General features: G+C 44.3%; 1 protein-coding gene across 13 annotated transcripts in view; it reads left to right on the top strand.

Moving 5' to 3' along the window:
- RBFOX1 (RNA binding fox-1 homolog 1) overlaps positions 1–19,662 on the top strand; it is a 1,459,388-nt gene that overhangs the window by 453,664 nt on the left and 986,062 nt on the right. For 2 of the 13 annotated variants that reach the window (XM_028706104.2, XM_028706100.2), the window contains exon 1: positions 9,011–9,559. The exons of the other annotated variants lie outside the window; for them this stretch is intronic. In XM_028706104.2, the coding sequence (XP_028561937.2) occupies positions 9,557–9,559 (3 nt within the window). In that variant the 5' untranslated portion in view covers positions 9,011–9,556. Of the gene's footprint in view, positions 1–9,010; positions 9,560–19,662 lie in introns of those variants that run through there. 13 annotated transcript variants of the gene reach the window in all.

The raw sequence follows: 19,662 nt of genomic DNA, 5'->3' as shown, positions 1-19,662 counted from the left end.
GTTTTCTAGGCATTGTGCAGAAATGAAAAAAAGCAAGTTGGTCCCTGCCCGGAGGCTTACAACACAACTAAAAAAGAGGGGAGAGTGAAAGGAAAGGAAAGTAAGTAAGTAGATTCAGGTACTATAGCTTCTCTTTTTACTTACCAGGATTGCTGTGCACCATGGCTGCTCCACTAGAATTTATTCCTATGTAACCAAGTAATCCTTTGCCACCTGTGATGCCTTGCCAGAGACCACAGTATTGTTCTGTAAGTGTGTTTGGACTGTAGACTAAACACAACCTCACACATGAAAGTAGTCCTATTGATTGCAATGGTTCTATTTAAGATTATATAGTGCTTAAGGCCATCCAGATTTAAATTTCCTGGCAATGCTCTATTTTTAGAACTATCTGGAGCACAAGATATCATACTTATAAATAAACAGCTAAAAATATATTAATGGTTGAAAGGCAATAGGTATTTTATCCTGGAGATTTATGAAGTGTTTTTAACACACACACACACAGAGAGAGAGAGAACAGTAACAACCCCCCACCAAAAAAAAAACCCCGTTCATAATTCACCAGCAGCTCCCACAAATACACTTTACTTGTTTTTAAGGTTGTACATTTCATTACAAGTAGTTCAATATGCTCTCTAGCACATTTGCACTGAACTGCCTTGTTGGGTAAATGCATTTACCTTGGCTTTGGGGAAGTCTGCAAATTTGATAACTATATATAGGGAGAAAAAGAAAAAATGTTCTCCTTCTCTCATAGCATTAGGTTGAGGGGAGGGCCACCTAAAAAAAGTAAATTGTTTATCAGTAGGTCTGAGAACATAATCCAGGTACAGGTCCAAACCGTATTTACTGTGTCCCCTCCATAACCAATATTCAGGGTTGTGGTCAACTAGGTACTGCTCAGAGTAGACCCACTGAAATTAATGAGCCCAAGTTAGCAATGTCAGACTGAGACAGGGTAGCATTGAATACCACCTTTAAGCAGTTAACTCAAATGTCAGAGGAGATTCAAATGCTTATGTCCTCACTGCCATCTTTTCCTTTCCCTGGCCATTGTTCTTCCCCTTCCTCCCAAGGCAGGCATCCCCAACCTCCAGATGACAACTCCCATGATCCCTAGCTAACAGGACCAGTGGTCAGGGATGATGAAAATTGTAGTCCAAAACATCTGGAGGGCCGAAGGTTGGGGATGCCTGTTCCAAGGAGAAGGCTGGTGACAGAGCAGGCTTGTCCAGCCTTGGTTACCCAGTTGTTGTTGGGTTACAACTCCCATCACCTTTGACCATTGTTCCCCCCACCAGTTAATAATGATAAAGACAGGTGTACCTCATGATGGAGGGGATTCTGTTTCCGTAGGGAACCACTGCTGAAAAGACCCTGTCAAAAGTCAGAACCAAGTGGAGAGCCCCTGCTTTAAATATAATGCTTTTTTGTGCACAGACCTTTAGACTGAATTATTTCCTTTGTAATTCATGATTCCTCCCTCCCTCTGACACACACACACACACACACACACACACACACAAAGGGCAAAATATCACTGATGTAAAGGATATGTTTGGTGTCGGGATTAGTGACTAGTGTTTTTGTTTTAGCTTTCTATGGATGCATTGTGCTTCATTTGTAACTACATCTACTATCAACGGACTGCCATCGTCTAGTGGCTAAGGGGGCAAATTTATAGGATTACCTAAGAATAACTTGACTTAAAGGTAAAGGACCATTAGGTCCAGTCGTGGCTGACTCTGGGGTTGCGGCGCTCATCTCGCTTTATTGGCCGAGGGAGCCGGCGTACAGCTTCCGGGTCATGTGGCTAGCATGACTAAGCCGCTTCTGGTGAACCAGAGCAACACACGGAAACGCCGTTTACCTTCCCACCGGAGTGGTACCTATTTATCTACTTGCACTTGACGTGCTTTCGAACTGCTAGGTTGGCAGGAGAATAACATGACTTACTCCTGGGTAAACATGCATTGGCTCAGGCTGTAATGACATGGCAAGCATTAACTTGAAGCAAGGATTATCTGAGCAGCTAATTCCATTCCGTTTCAGTCTTGCTGGCATCAGTCATCAACCCATTCCATCACACTGCATCCCATTCTGACCCATTTTGTGCATCCTGTGTACATAGAACACACACTTTTTAATGCTCTTCCATGTATATGCCTGTAAAATGAACATTTTGTACTTTCTGCATCTCTTCCCACATTTCTGATGTAATTTTAGGCATGCTTTTTGCACTCATACCACAAACGCATTGCAAGGTCTGGAGAATTGAGCATTTTAACTGGGAGTTGTGTTCTGATCCATGAGCAAGTTCAGAAGCATCGGATCGGTCCATTGTGAAAAAACATGTCAAACAAATTCTTCCCCCAGCCCTATCATGAAGCCAGCACTGTCAAAGAATGTGAGCTGTGGGCCAATAAGCCTCCTAGACAAATCTAACAATGTAACACCCTGCTGGACCAGGGCAATGACCCATCTAGTCCAGCATCCTGTTCTCACAATGACCAACCAGATGTTTGCGGGAAAGTAGGGCCTGAGCACAAGACCTGAGCACAAGAGTATTCAAAAGCATTACTGTCTTATGTTTGGTACATAGCCATTGTACCTAGTAGCCACTGATAGTCTTATCCTCCATGAGTTTGTCCAATCCTCTTTAAAAATCATCCACATTGGTGGCCATCACTACCCCCTGTGGGAGCGAGTTTCATAGTTAACTGTGCACTGTGTGAAGAATGATTTCTTTTTATCTGTCTTGAATTATCCACTCTTCAGCTTCACTGGATGTCCATGAGATTTAGTGTTATGAAAGAGGCAGGAAAAACTTTTCTCTATCCACTTCCCCCACGCCAAACATAATTTTATACACCTTTATCATGTCACCTCTTACTCACCTTTCTCTAAACTAAAAAGCCCCAAATGCTGCCATCATTTCTCATAGGAGAGTCACTCCCAACCCACTTGATCGTTTGGCTGTCCTTTTCTAAACCTTTTCCAACTCTACAGTATCCCTAGCAAACTGAAAAGTCTGGTGAAGCAAGTTCCTTTTCCAGAAATAACAAGCAGCCCTGTGTTCTTATAATGGGGCCACCAGATAATTCTGTAACAATGCTTCATCTTGCATATTAACTTGTTTACCTGTTTTCCTTGTGCTGGAAAGATGTCTGCTAATGGCTTTTAAAGGCTTCAATCTAGCACTTGTAACTCTCCCAGCAATTACTAGCACATTTCCTGGTGAGAATAAGGTTTTTCTTAATCAGCAACTGTGAGTGGCGCACCACGAACCCTTCTGCATTCTCATATAATCTTTAATTAACTGTTTTGATGTCTAAATGAGAAGATCAAACCCTTTTTGCTTCATGCCCCCGAGTGTGGATTATACTGTGTAACATTAGATCTGCAGAGATAAGGTTTTCTTTCCCCTATTGGGGACAAGCTAGCAAAGGGATTATGAAGAGCTTGTGTCCTGGCCCTCACCGCCAGCTGAAGAACTCGAACTCTCAGCTCTATTTCTGCTAAAGGCTTTAATGCTCCAATCAGATTGCTACATAAGGCAAAGTACAGATTACCCAACGTTCAGCAGGCACACAAGAGGCTAAAATACATTGCTATCTATCCTACTGTACTGTTAGCATTATTACTGGGTAGTAAAGGTAAAAGACTCCTGAATGGTTAAGTCCAGTCAAAAGACTATGTGGTGCGGCACTCACCTTGCTTTTCAGGCCGAGGGAGCCAGCATTTGTCTGTAGACAGCTTTCTGAGTCATGTGGCTAGCATGACTAAACTACTGACACACAGAGGACCAGAGCACACGGAAACATCATTTACCTTCCTGCTGCAGTGATACCTATTTATCTATTTGCATTGGTGTGCTTTTGAACTGCTGGGTTGGCAGAAGTTGGGACAGAGCAATGGGAGCTCACCCCATCGTGCGGATTCGAACCACCAACCTTCTGATCAGCAACCGAAGAGGCTCAGTGGTTTGAACCACAGCACCACCTGTATCCCTATTGGATAGTAGGGGTGTGCATAGGCTGCAAGATTCACCTTATGTCTGTATATGTGACTAATGATTTTGTAATCTGTTTCTTAATCGCTTTTTGCTCTTTCCACTTCAGTCTGTGTTTTGAGTTCTGAGCTCCTCCTGCATAAAGGAAGTGATGTGTTTCCCCATTCACTGTAATGGAGAATCTTACAATTGATTTTTCCCCCTTTTTGGTCAAAGTGGATGACATTTATAGGCACAAGAGACCTCCAGAATGCCAAATTGCAGACAGATAGGTCTAGCAGTTGTTTGTGGGGAAAGCGTTTCACATTCCTGAATACTCCTTTGGGGTGGGGATGAAGGGTTTTTTTTCTTTCTTATTGTAAAATAATTAAGAGGTGACCAAGTATTTGGTGTTTGTTTGTTTTTTTTGCTTGTACAATTTTTTAAAACGTTGCAGCTTCATACCAGCTGTCCTTTGTGATTGTCTCCTCTTGATAGACTTTACAGGACCCCAATAGCTCAGGATTGCATAATGGGTTTAATTTTCTCAGCATCCCCGCATAGTAGCTTAGACTGATAGTGACTGGCTTAAGGTTGTCCAGTGAGCTCTTGTTGTTGAGTGTGGATTTGAGCTCATGTCTGCTTTTGCAGCCCTAGGCCTGTATCCAGTGTTAGTCAAAAACTCAGACTAGGAAATTAATGAACCTAAGTTAGTTGTTTCCATTAACTTCAATGGGTCTACTCTAAGTAAGGCTAGCATTGAATACCACCTCTAGTTTGTTTCTCTAACCATTACATCATACAACATTTAATTAGTTTACTGGTCAAGTATCAATGAGTATTTGAAACCTTACTGGTAAGCACTACCTTGCTTCCTCATTCAGCTCACCTCTCTTCCTCTCTCCATACATTTCATAGACTCTAAAAGGAACACAAGTCTTTAGCAGCTCAGGAGTGCTAGAATTCTAAAACTTGTATGTTGTTTTCAAGGTTTTAAGTGACAGATAAACAAAGCTGTATGTCTGCTGAGATGCTAATGTTGCAGCCCTTGCGTACTCAACTCTGTGTGATGCATTTGTGACTTAAGTTAGTTAATGTACAGCATAATAATTTAGGGCCCACGCTCTTTCTTTTATGTGGTGCACCATTAACATCATGGGAGTTATGCTTCTGAATTAAGAGGATAATAGACCCCTTATTTTCTAAGCCACTAGCTTCCTGGTGGTGTTTATTATTTAGAAACATGCCTTTCACACATCCCTAGGAGACTTTTCAGACCTGGCTATGCCTTAATGCTGAGCAAATCACTTGGCTACCCTCTGCAAGTCTTCCCATCTAGAAGCTGCAGAAAGAGCAGCAACTTTTAAAAATGCAAAATATTTAGCAGATAAAAAGAATGGTAAAGTGTGAGAACTCCCATGTCAGATAATGGTTGGTTGCAGAACAAATTTTATGGAATCACTTGGAGTGGGGAAAGTAGAACCCCGTTAAATGGTCACAGGCAGGTATGCAGTATGCACACTCTATAGAGTGAAAGACTTCTCACAGAGAGCACAAGGAATATGCAATCTTTTGCACACTTACTGATGGAAAGTTCAGCTGAATTCAATATGACTTGCTTGCAGACATATGGACCTACACTGGCTGTGCAGGCTAGGTCAGAGGTGGAAAACCAGATGCTGTTCAACTTCAGCTCCCTGCAAACCAAGCCCACATAACCAATAGTTAGGAATGATGGGAGCTGTCCAGCAGCACCTAGACGGCCCTTTGCTCTCAATCCCTGCTTGAAAGAATAGTTGCTGGGTTTTTGCATCTTGTATGAGGGAGCTGTCCAATTGCTGAATTCCTCTGTCTCAAGAGACAATGGAGTTCATCTCCGGGGTGGAGTCAAACCACTGCATTAGGGGCACCAAAAGGATGCGAGCCTTGGCCATTTGGCACCTGCTTGGCTAAAGGAATTGCCAGAAGGGGGTGTAAAAGGTGCCATTAAATTGTCTTGGGAACTCCACTTCAGATTTCTGTAGGGTTTACTCCTCAACCTTTTCTTCTCCTGCAGATATCCCGCAAGGCAGGAGAGGTGTAGGATCAGTTTTCCTTCTCCTAGATGGGCTCCCTTCCCAGGTTAGGGTGATGAGCCCCATCTGCACCTCACTTCCCTCTGCAGCATGTACAGAAACCACCTTCTTGACTGCTGGACCCACTATTGGTCTCGTCTGCTCAATCCACCAGAGCCTGTATTCACATACAAGAGAATTTCCTAACTCACCAGTGATTTCAGACCCATCAGCTACAATCACCTGGTTTAGCTGGCCATTCGAAGCTGTTTCTCTGGGTGTGGCCACTGTCACATGCTGATACCTTCTAGGAGCCACAGGTGAGAGCTGAGTGCAGGGTGGAGATAAAAGGTAGTTGAAATATAAAGATTTAATTCCTGTGAAGCTACTCAAAGCCAAGATTTTTTTTTTTTTTTTGTAAAAAATAAATAAATGAAAGAGAATTGTTAGCTGCCCAGTACAACCAATACAAAGATATGGCAGAATTATGTGCCTCCGACTGGAGGCTAATTGGGAAGCAGCAATGTCAGAACAGTGAATCACATGGAGATCCAACAGGCAACCTCCTCCACAAGGGATATTTTATGCTTGCATAATCTTTGAATTTATTCATTTCTCAAGGCACCTACACTGGTGTTACTGAAGTAGGGGATTGCCTTTACCCAAGAGACTAGTTCCATTTAATTCCCCTGTGATTATTCATGACTAGTAACTACTCTCACACCTGAATATTTACAGAACTAGGAATTAAGTATAATTTTCTAGGTTTATAATTAAACAACGGAGGGAAAAATCACTGAAAATTGTATGCATTTACAGTCCTGTTAATTGATGGTGGTGGGAGGTTTGATTTTATGCTTTTGTACAGATGAAAGAAAATAAAGGAAGATTATTCATTAGTTTGTATTTACCTTTCATAACTTCCTAAAGTTTCTTTTAAGTGACTTTATATTTCACTAACTCAGACCCAACAAAAGTCCAGATTCTGGCAGTGTATAGAAATAGCTTTCTCTCCTCCCCTCTTCAGAGCCAAGTTGGAAGTGTCTTCACTCCTACTTTCAAACCATGTAATTGGATGGCTTCCTCAAAATCCCTGCTCCAAAAGAGGATTGCCACTACCTGCTCCCAGACTGCTCCTGTGCCACACAACAGAAATTAAGCAGGTGCAGGGTATTTCCATCACTTTAATCTCCATGCCTGCAAAAACACAACTGTGTGCCAGGCTACTGTTAGCAATGAGCTACTAAAACAGCTGCTGCCAAACCTCCAGAGGTTTTGGACTAAAGCTCCCATCAACCCCAGGTCTGGGGCTGATGGGAGTTGTAGTCCTAAGCATCTGGAAGGTACTAGGTTGGCAAAAGGGTGTTCTAAAAAGGAGGCACCTTTACATCAAAGGTGCTCTTAGTTGACACATGCACACAACCCCTGCCCACCCGCATGAAACCAAAAGTGCCTTTCAGCCTCTGCGCAGCTACTATTGTCAACTTGTGAATGTTGTTAGGTAAGAGCAGATAAACAGATAAAATGTAATAGATCAACAACATTGCAGACTTATGACACACACACCCTTCCTCCAATAAATGTTGGGAGATTCACCGCTCCCCTCTCATCTGTTGGAGGTGGGGGCGGGGACGGCAATGAACTCCAGAAGAGTTGAGCCAGGATGACTTGACGCCCATCTCCCGAACCCTTGCAGGCTTTTCTCGAATCTAAGTGTCCTGTGAACACGCTAAGTATCGGGACGTTTGTGTCTCGGTAGAAAATGCCTACAGATCGCATAAGGTCCGTTGAGGGGAAGGGGGTTATCCTCTAACCCCCCCCCCCAACAAATCCACCCTCCACGCTGTATTGTTGTTGTTGATGATGATAATCGTGGGTTCTCCCTCCCAACTCCCCTGCCAATAAAACCTCGCTTCCCCCCAAATCCATCAACCCACACTTGTAGTTGTGAGACGCAGATACCGGGATCATAACTCCCGACCGGAGAGAATCGGCTACACGCTTCCTCGGGAGTAAAGCCCATTGATCGAAGGGGGGGGGGGGAGGATTTACATCCGAGTAAACATGCGCACAGCCGATCCGGAGGCAGGCAGGCAGCAGAAGCGGTGGCGGGAGGAAGAGAAGAGGCAGGCGAGACTTACGCCACCCTCCCCGAGCGCGGAAGGTGCTGCGATCCGCGCCGCTCCTTCAGCTGGGCAGGTTCTCCACCCCGCTGGCCGTTTCGCTTTGCGATTTCTCCCCACCCCCGCGCGCGGGCTGTGCTAAAAGCCGCGCAGATCTCGCAGCAGCCGCCTCCGCCTTCACACACACTTCATCATCTATCTCCCCAGCCCCCACCCCCTTTGAAGGTCACCTCCCTTTCCGAGCCACTTCGCAGCGCCGGCTTGAGAGAGGGGGGGTGGGGGAGAGAGAAAAGAGCCGCCACTACAGCAGCGCCTCCCTTCTTCTCCCTATTTCGCCGGGCCAAAGTCAGCTCTTCCCTCAGCTGGGAATCCCACCCCCCTCCCCTCAGTCAATCTAACACACACACACACCCCTCCAGCCTCGGAGGAGCCACGCGCGGACGCCGACTCGGCACGCGCCGCCCTCGGCTCCAAAAGGCGCGCGCGCTCTCTCTCTCCCTGTCTCCCCGCAGCTTTGCCAGCTGCTTTCGTGACGGGGGTGGTTTAAAAAAAAAAATGGAGAGAGAGGGGGTGCTAGTTACGACTTCCTAAGGAAGGGAATTGCCTGAACGACCAGGAAGGAGGTGTGTGGGGGGGGGATGCATGCTGTTTAAATAATTCTCCAGTCCAGCCAGGTGTTTCTCGACGGCTCCTCAGTCGCTTCTTCAGGTGCCGACCCCCCCTACACGCGCACGCGCGCACCCGCGCGCCACCGTCCCAAGCTCCGCAGTCCTCTCGACTATCCTCTCTCGCCTCAGAAAAAGAGTGTTTGGTGTGTTTTTTTGCGAGGGGGGGAGGGGGACAACCGCGCGTGCGCGCAGACTAGGCGGCAGCTTGGCGGCTCCTGCGCCTCAGAGTGCGCTGCTCTTTCGTATTTTATTATTATTGTTACTGTTATTGTTATTACTAACGGGCTTTTTATTTGGCGCCCAATCTCGCGCACCCAAGCGCAGCTCTCTTTCTCCTCCTCGCCCTCGTTCCACTTCGCGAGCGGCCGAACAGAGCGAGGCGAGCGAGCGAAGTTTTCTCCTTCCCCTCAAAGAACGCGGGAAAAAGCTCGCGCGCGCCGTCGAGGAGGCAGAGAAGCTGCTGAGGGGAAGCACCTGAGAAGTCGGCGCCTCTCCTTCCTGAGGGAGGAGGGGAAAGGCGAGAAGCGCTGCCCTGCGCCCCCTCAGGCCGCCCTCCGCCTCGCCTGAGTTGGACTCTCTGCCCGGCAAGCGAAGGGCGCCAACTTTCTTCTCGCCCATCTTCAACTCTACTCAGCCAACGAATCTGGACGCGACGGGAGGCCAGAGAGCGGGAGAGAAGATCCCGGACAACTTATTGGGGGCCCCGCGCTTCTCTGTATGGTAGGTGGAAATGGGCCCCTGGCTGGCGAGGGCTTGGGGAGAGGCAGACTTGGCCTCAATTTCACTTTAAGGGAGGGCGGGGCAAGGGGCGGGGCAAGGGCTGGTTGACCAATGGCGAGCCAGGTGTTGCGCTTTCTCTTCCTCCCCGCCCACTTAGCCCATGGCAGGTGTGCTGGGGCAGCTTGTGGTTAAATGAGATTGTAGTAAGGAACTTCTTCCAGAGGTTTCTATCTGTTGCCAGTATTCTTTCCAAGGAGGTGTCTGGGAGTGGGGGTGGGCCACCCTTCCCATCTCCCATCCTCATCAGTGATTTTAGGCCAGATGTGATTCTTCCCCCCCTGTGATAGCTACTATGTATACATAATAACCAGATGTTCTGATGCATTGCATCAGCACTCTCTTTTTAAATCTTTATATATACAGAAAATACCTTTGAACCTTACGGTGACTTTGTGCTGCTTCTGAGTACTTTGCTCCAAGGTATATTTAGCCTTGCTTTACATTTCCCACCTTATCCCTTCCATTATCTGTGGTAGAATTATACTGGTTCCCCCTGCCCCCAAAGTTCTGGTAAGACTCTATGCTTTTGTGTGGAAGTTCTGGTTGGTAGTTAACATAGACGCTGAAAGGACAGGGCACAGTCCAGGCACAGCTGAGAACTCTTCAGTCCTGTTGATATTCATGGGAGCTTTTATAAGCACATGCTTTATTCTTTCAAGGCAATATCACTGAGATTTTAAAGAGCTGCTTACCTTTGGTTGGTTGAGTACATCGTTAATTTTTTGAAACAGAAAACATGGGCAAGGGAAGGAGCAGGGATTGGCATGGTGTCCCTGAAGAAAATGGCTTTTAAATTCGGGAGGGAGGTTCTATTTACATACTGTCTTGGTAATAAATCAGCATTTATTTATTTATTTTGCCTGCCTCGATGTAGGAGTTTGGGAGAGCTGCTTATGCTATTTATGCTGGGGGCATGTAGAGATAAATGTGTGTGGGAAGATATGATAATGAGGATGAGCAGTTGCACACTTGGGTGCAGGACCACAAACAGGACATAAAAATGTATGAAAATGCAGTAATGCATCAATTATTGTAAAGTCCTGTGCATTCAATTACATGCATGGCATATTCCTTATAAGCATGTACCAAGAGATGCATACCTAGTTTCCAACTGCACATATGCTGAGCTCTGAAAGGGAAGATGTAGTAAAAATATATGTTCCCAAAATCGTTCCAATGTGGTGTGTGTGAGAAACAGTTCATATTTCTTAAAATAAAACTAGACCATTTTTTGAAAGAGAGAAAAAATCAGAAGCGATTTTAGCAGCTGCATGGAACTGCTGCTCTCTAGCTTCCCCCTAGAAATTGTATCTAAGTATAAAAGCTTTCAATAAATACTGTTGTAGCAGACCTTTTTTCATCTTGTTCCTGCTTCCTAGCCATTTTTCTTTATATGTTCACATTACAACTTGAAATGATACTATATAAGCTACAGATTACAATTCATCCCAGGTTTACTTCTTTGGCAGAGAGGCATGAGTTTTGTGGTGTGACAAATGAAACCTTTGTAGAAGCAAGCACTACAGAGAATGTTTGTTTCCATGGCAGGCTGTTATTCAGACAACTGCTGAAACATGTTTGACATAAATATTGACCTTTAAAAAAACATATTCAAACATGTAGAGCATGTGGCTTGGCTCAAATTAAATGTTGATCATTACATTTACAGTTCAGGATAACCAAAATTCCCCACATTTACTAAGAGCATGATCCAGTCAAAGCTAAACTCTGACAAGTTCCACTGAGTTCAGTGGGAGACGCCAGCAAAATTTAAACCTCTCACACAAGAGACACATGGAACTTAAGTATGCTCAAATGCGGCTGGATCATGCCCAAAGTTTTATGTTCATAGATATAGAAAGATCACTAAATGTTTTGTCATGTAATGGAGAATTCTGAACACACTGTGTGTTTGTTTACATACACACATTTTTTGTTTAGTTTTTAGTGTTGCTAGTTTGACAATAAAAATATATACGCAGGACAGAAACTGAATGAAGAAACATTTCAAAACCCTGAACAAATTCATGATTGACTATGGAGTGATTTCTATTCTTGTTTGCTTTGACGCACCCATTGAACATATTTTTTGTCTAGAACTCTGTTACCCCAGCCATACAGTGTGAGCTCTAAGTCCTCTGCTCCAAGTCAGCCTTCTTAGGTGAACCAACTTTCTTTCAGCATTAGCCTCTCCATCTGCAATAAGGAGATAATAATAATAGCAGTCATTTCTACCAGGCTGTTGTAAGCACTCTTATTAAATTAAGGTTAGGGAAATCCTAACCCCACTTACCTGGGAGGAAGCCCTGTTGAATCCAGTAGGACTTACTTTGAAATGTAATGGGTTAGGTTTGCAGCCTCAGTGTTCTAAATACTTGAAATAGTCCATGTAGATGCTAAAATGTCATTACTTGGATGTTTAAAAGACCAAGGGCCACCTAGTACATATTATGGGCATCTAATTTTGGAAGCTGTTATACCAAAGAATGGAACACTGTACAGAGATATGTCAAAGAAATATGTGGAACTGAATTTTTATTTATTAAGAATGCTACTTGCCTCTTGGTTGACAAAACTACCTCCCCTCCCAATAAGTTGCTGCATATTTATTGTTGCTCAGTTTTTCTGATTATTTTAATTTGAATTGCTGATAGTTTTTTGGAAGCTTCTGGGACAAGGTTAGCTGTACCTAAGGGTCTTTTGGGGGGTGGGGGGTGGGGAGCATTTTATTTTAGAAGCCTGATGGTAAAGTCCTGTGCATGTCTACTCAAGTAAGCACCATTGAGTTAAAAGCGACTTTCTCCCAGGAAACTGTGCATAGGACTGAAATCTTAAGTCTGCATAGGATAGAACGGTAAATGTTTCAAGAAATCACTTATCAGTTCAGTAGGGACATGAGAACATGCTCTCTTGAAGTATTTACAGGCAAGACTTCTGCTGCAAACAATTGCTTCTGCTAAACTGAACACATATGAATAATTTTGCAATTTTCAGGAATAAAGGCAAATACGCTGTGCTGTATAAGAGCACCAATTCTACTAGATACGCAGTTGATAGAGTTAAGATCTAGAATAACTTAAATGAGCAACATTTCATTGCCAGATTTTGCTTCACTACAATGGAAGTTGTTATTGTGCATTGCAATGCCGCAAATAAAATAAACTGGATTGGGTAACACATGATGTTACAAAATAACACAACTAATTCATACTTAGTTACGAATGGAAATAAAGTAGTGACATACAATTTAATCTATGCATTCCATTAACAGTGCATTTGCAACTTCACATCACCAAACTCATTACATTTTCACCCCATCTTTCCTTGAAGCAGCTTGGGGAGCTTCCTTGCTGAGTGAGGGCTATCATCAGGTGCTTCTCGGAGGCTCAGTCCACCCAACTGGCTTTGCATTGGAACCTTAGGGGAAAATGCTTTCTAAAGCAACCACTGGACAGTATTTATGAACCACAAAAGGCTTGAAGAGAGCATTCTTGGGGATGAGCCACTTTTAATAGCAAGCTTGAGTGGCCTGTGGTTTGCAGTAATAGGCTGTTAAAGTGTTCCTTTTGTAACATACTTGGCTCTAATGTTGCTAAGGCTGCATTCATATAAACAAACTGAGGGTAAATGCAACTGAACACAGTGAGACACACTTCATGCAAATGCAGCCTAGCGTGGAGCACCTCAAATTGTTTTTTTGATAGTTTTATAGCTTATACAATTGCTCCTCTACCACAGCGAAACCTTACCATGATGTTCCCTGTCCGAACTACATCCACTTGCAAGTGAATGCAATATAAATAGTACATTTTCAGCAGTGGTGAAATAGACTGAATGCATCCAAACATGAAGAAGTGTGACAAGGTTTAGCTGTGGTAAGGGAATCCTACTGTAAACTGTAAGTTATAAAACTTTCAAAATCATATTTGAGAATCGAAAAGTTTTTCCAAAAAGAAAACAGACTGACAACTGCCCTAAAACTAAAGCCCTGCTCTTTCTCTCCCAGCTTCATGCGGGGAGATTGTAGATGCCCAGTGGGCACTCAGGATTCAGAAGTATTTCTCTTTATTATTGCCGGCTGCTTTAGAACAAGAGGCAGAAGCAATGCTAATTGGCTCTGTTTAAAAATGGGAAGTGTGTGCACAATAGGGATGTTTCTGTTTTGAGCTGTACACATCCTAATCAGTGGTGCTTCCATTCTGCTTCAGTTTGATTTTTGCCAGATACTACGTTATTTGTCTTGCTGCCCACTATTTTATGTAAGTTATGCAACTTGCTTCACTATTTACTTAGCTTATGCAAGTTACATTCATTCCAATGCAATCTTAAAACAATGTAGAAAAAGGTAATTGATTATGTATCATTTGCAAACTAAAAAAAGGTGAATTAATACCCATTGTATTTGCTTGACTGAGTTTCATTCCTGAGCACAGACAAACAGTTTCTACTTTCTTCTTTGTTTTTATCAGAATTTTCCTCTCTCTCTCTCTCTGTGTGTGTGTGTCTGTGGATATGGAAACACACATATCACTTTTCTAAGAAGTTTGTATTGTATTTTTATAATGTTGACCTGTTTGCTGCTCTGGGCTTCTTTGGAGGAAGGGTGGGATATATATTTAATAAATAGTAACACACACACACACGCAGAGAGAGAGAGAGAGAGATACAATGTTTGTACAAGTGAAAAATAGAATATATCGATCTGCTGCAGTGATATAAAAATAAATATTCATGTTACAGACATTTATGGGCAAGTCAGTCCTTTTAAAGTACCAGTAGACCCAGAGCTGCAATTTAGAGATATAAACTGATGACAAGATAGCACATATACTTCAAAAGATGCTTTTTTGGAATTTTGTGGAAGTTCAGTACTTTGCAGATGAGCAAAATGTTTCATTGGTGCAATGAAGCTCAAAGGGTACAAACCACCAGGGACATCTACGGTGCAAGTCCCTTTTGAAAGGTAGCTTCTGCAGAGATTCCTGGGGAAATCGCAGTCTGCATTCCCAATAGGCAATATTCACATCAAACTACATCTCTGGAGGCAGTCTTGCTAATTACAACAATACCTACCAGAGAGTCCTCCTACTTTTCCTTCTACATCATAGGAGAGTAGTTGCATGTTGGATATAGTCTGAAGAACCAGAGAGAGAGAGAGAGAGTGCACAAACCAGAAAACTAGATTTTCTGTGCTTACAAAAAGAAGAAAAACACATTTTTGTTGTTAAAGGAAAAATAAGGAAAAGAAAAGCACCAAGACAATAATAATCAAAAAATGGCAAGTAAAAAATGGTTGCCTATACATAAAGCATGTTAGGGAAAACAAATGAGTAATATTTGAGAAAATGAGCTGGAATTTTAGGAATGTGAACATTGGTGGTTCTTGGAGATGGTTTTATAGAACTTTCACTACATATTAATAAAACTCATTACCAGTAGATTCAGCCTATGCTTTGCATGCAGAGGGCCCCACGTTTAACCTCCTGCATCTCCAGGCAGGGTTGGGAGGGGGCCCTGCCTGAAACTTTGGAGAGCAACTGCCAATCACTTTAAGCAACTCTGAGTCACATGGGCCAAAGGTCTGATTTGGTTTGAGAGTTTTCAAAGGGAGAGGCCCAGTTAACAGAAGATTGGAAGGAAACAGAGGAAGTTTCCTGTGTCTCTTTGCTCAGGGGTAGGGCACATGCTTCCATGTGAAATAGTCCCAGCTTCAATCTCCAGATAGAGGTGGGAAAGAATCACACCTTGCCTCTTCCCTTTGGCGAGTGGGATGGGACATAAGCTTTAACATGGCAAATAGAAGGCATTCCTGCTCTGGGCAAGCAGACAGGTGCTTCTCGGAGTGGGCAAGCCTGTGAGGTATGTTCATGTGAGAGCTGGCATCTTGGCTTACTCTCAGATGCATCCCCCAGGAATGACCAGTGGTGATGGCCCTTTAGGAGGTGCATAGCTCTGTTGGTGGAGTATAAGATTCTTAATCTCAGAGTTGTGGGTTCAAGCCCCACACTGAGCATAATATTCCTGCATTACAAGGCATTGGACTAGGTAACCCTTGTGTTCCCTTCCAATTCTACAGTTCTTTTACTCTTTGAGGTGCCTGACTAGAAGCAGTTGATGTCACGGGATGGAACACCTCCTGGACAACCCAATTAAGCCTCCTCTACGATCCAGCCCCTGACCTACTTGATCACTTGCCCTGACAACTTTGACACTTATTCAGGCACAAATAGTACCTCCCCCAACTTGTTCAACCTGGATAATCTAGCACCAGCTCTCTGATATCTGCTGCCACCTATTTGGCATCCTCCTACCCCAATACAAGACAGCTCCATGGGACTCGTGACACTGTATTTGATTCATTTCCATGATGGCTGCATTTTTAAATTGTAATTTTGATTGGATTGTGGATGTTGATGCGTTGAATAATAACTTTATTCTGCTAGGAAACTGGTTTTGACACAAGAAAATGCTTCTGGGATGCTGGGATTTCACAGTGATACAAAGCAGGATTGCTGAAGTGTATATGAATATTCCAAAGGCTACAAAATAGAAACAGTTGTCTTTGACACATGGTGTGGATTTAAGCTAAATGGACAGCATCCATTGCCAGCAGGTACAGCAAATGACTTCAAAATTGAAGTCAATAGAATATGATTTCGCTGCTTAAGGAGATCTTGTTTGAGCTGGCACAGCCAGTTTGAGTGGGGGCTACCCACTATGTGCTTCCCTTGGCTTGCAAATGTAGAAGCAGGGAGCATTTCCAAGGGGGAACTGCAGAGCAGGAGGGAGGGGCATTTTCAAATGCATCATAAAACCATAAGTAAATCCAGGGGTTGCTTTGGTGAGGGGGCGGGTGTCATATGGTAGATTTTGTAGGGAATGGTTGTCAGGTAGAGAAGGGGCAGAAATTTGATTTATTTCACATTTAAAGATAAACTGATTAAATTTGTGCTTTCTGAAAAACACGTGAACTGAAAGAGTCATCTTTTGAAATTCTTACTTTATATATATATTGCAATGAAGTTCTGCAGCCAAGCAGTGTGTGTGTGTGTGTGTGTGTGTGTGTGTGTGTGTGTGTGTGTAAAAAGGCATGTTTGGTAGGAAGAGGGCCTTCTCAGTGGCTGCTCCCACACTTTGGAACTCCCTTCTTATAGAAGTTAGACTGGCTTCCTCCTTCTTGTCCTTCCACCAGCATCTGAAGACTTTCTTATTTTAACAGGCTTTTGGGAACTGACTGTTTTTAAGGAAAGGGCTTGTGTTGTGATGTTCTTTATGTTTTAATAGATCATATTCTATTAATTTTTTTAATGATAGCTTTTTATGTGTTTTTAGCTGTTTCTGTAAGCTGCCTTGAGTCCCCATCAGACCAAAAAGCAGGATATAAACAAACAACAGACAAATAAACAAATGCATTATAATAAAGTGCACACATACCGGTGAAAATAGCATACAAAAACATATTATATTACGGGAAATTCCTTTAAAATGTGTATATGTGTCAACACTGCATGCAAAAATTAGTTCTAGAATAAATTCATGCTAAAATGCAAGTAAATTTTCAAAAGGATATTTTTCAAAATTAAAAAAAAACACAAACTAAAATTAAGATTGGAAAAAAGAAAGAAAAGAAAAACAGAACAACTGAAAATTGACAGATTTGTCTATCCCTCTTGGCAGGAGGGAGTAAACACAGGATAACTTCTTGCAAATGCTGCTCTTACTTTTGTCACTGTATTATCTTGTCAAGTACAGGGTTGGGAGTGTAGAAACTTGTTTCTCTTCCCTCTCATTCAGGACTGAATAACAGCACTTATTCATATGTTGCAGCAACCTTGATGAAGTGAAGCAGGTTGAGGTCTGAATGGAAGGCTGATTTGGAACTTTAGTGTCTTGAGTTTCCTTGGCAGAAAGACAGGGTACAAATGCTGGAACATAAGAGCATCAAAAGCACTTTGGGAGGGGGGAGAATATTATTCATGGTTGCACTGGCATTGTAATAATAATAATAATAATAATTTATTATTTATACCCCGCCCATCTGGCTGAGTTTCCCCAGCCACTCTGGGCGGCTCCCAATCAGTGTTAAAAACAGTACAGCATTACATATTAAAAACTTCCCTGAACAGGGCTGCCTTAAGATGTCTTCTGAATATCAGGTAATTATTTATCTCTTTGACATCTAATGGGAGGGCGTTCCACAGGGCGGGCGCCACTACCGAGAAGGCCCTCTGTCTGGTTCCCTGTAGCCTCACTTCTCGCAATGAGGGAACCGCCAGAAGGCCCTCGGCGCTGGATCTCGGTGTCCGGGCTGAATGATGGGGGTGGAGACGCTCCTTCAGGTATACAGGACCGAGGCCGTTTAGGGCTTTAAAGGTCAGCACCAACACTTTGAATCGTGCTCGGAAACGTACTGGGAGCCAATGCAGGTCTCTCAGAACCGGTGTTATATGGTCCCGGCGGCCACTCCCAGTCACCAGTCTAGCTGCCGCATTCTGGATTAATTGCAGTTTCCGGGTCACCTTCAAAGGTAGCCCCACGTAGAGCGCGTTGCAGTAGTCCAAGCGTGAGATAACTAGAGCATGCACCACTCTGGCGAGACAGTTCGCGGGCAGGTAGGGTCTTAGCCTGCGTACCAGGTGGAGCTGGTAGACAGCTGCCCTGGACACAGAGTTAACCTGCGCCTCCATGGACAGCTGTGAGTCCAAAATGACTCCCAGGCTACGCACCTGGTCCTTTAGGGGCACAGTTACCCCATTCAAGACCAGGGAATCCCCCACACCAACCCGCTCCCTGTCCCCCAAAAACAGTACTTCTGTCTTGTCAGGATTCAACCTCAGTCTGTTAGCCGCCATCCATCCTCCAACCGCCTCCAGGCACTCACACAGGACCTTCACCGCCCTCACTGGTTCTGATTTAAAGGAGAGGTAGAGCTGGGTGTCATCTGCGTACTGATGAACACCCAGTCCAAACCCCCTGATGATCTCTCCCAGCGGCTTCATATAGATATTAAAAAGCATGGGGGAGAGGACAGAACCCTGAGGCACCCCACAAGTGAGAGCCCAGGGGTCTGAGCACTCATCCCCCACCACCACTTTCTGGACACGACCCAGGAGGAAGGAGCGGAACCACTGTATGACAGTGCCCCCAGCTCCCAGCCCCTCTAGACGGTCCAGAAGGATGTTATGGTCGATGGTGTCAAAGGCCGCTGAGAGATCCAGCAGAACTAGGAAACAGCTCTCACCTTTGTCCCTAGCCCGCCGGAGATCATCAACCAGCGCGACCAAGGCAGTTTCAGTCCCATGGTGAGACCTGAATCCCGATTGGAAGGGATCCAAATGGTCCGTTTCCTCCAGGCGTGCTTGGAGTTGTTCAGCAACCACCCGCTCAATCACCTTGCCCAAGAATGGTAGATTTGAGACTGGGCGATAGTTGGCCAAATTGGCCGGGTCTAAAGATGTTTTTTTAAGAAGCGGTTTAATGACCGCCTCTTTCAGCGGGTCTGGGAAGGCTCCCTCACAGAGGGAAGCATTCACCACCCCGCAGAGCCCATCGCCCAGCCCTTCCCGGCTCGCTTTTATCAGCCAGGATGGGCAAGGATCAAGGAGACAGGTGGTCGGTTTCACTTTTCCAAGCAGCCTGTCCACATCCTCGGAGGTAACAGACTGGAATTGATCCCATGTAACAGGACCAGACAGAACTCTAGCACTCTCCCGCCCTGGCCCTGCTCCCACGGTGGAGTCTACCTCCTTCTGAATCTGAGCGATTTTATCTGCAAAAAACTTTGCAAAAGCATTGCAGGAGATCTTGGGGTCCCTACCAGGCCCCGGTGGTACAGGTGGTTCCGATAGATTGCGAACCACCTGAAAAAGTCTCCTGCTGCTGTTTTCTGCAGATGCTATGGAGGCAGCGAAGAAGGCCCTCTTCGCCATCGCCATTGCCACTTGGTAGGCTCGACGTTGAGCTCTAGCCCGTGTCCGGTCTGATTCAGAATGAGTTTTCCGCCACCGGCGCTCTAGCCGTCTCAACGATTGTTTCATCACCCT

Source organism: Podarcis muralis, chromosome 14 (assembly GCF_964188315.1).
Source record: "Podarcis muralis chromosome 14, rPodMur119.hap1.1, whole genome shotgun sequence".
NCBI lineage: Eukaryota > Metazoa > Chordata > Lepidosauria > Squamata > Lacertidae > Podarcis > Podarcis muralis.
The sequence above is the reverse complement of the archived record's forward strand: the minus strand, read 5'-3'. Positions and strand labels throughout refer to the sequence as shown.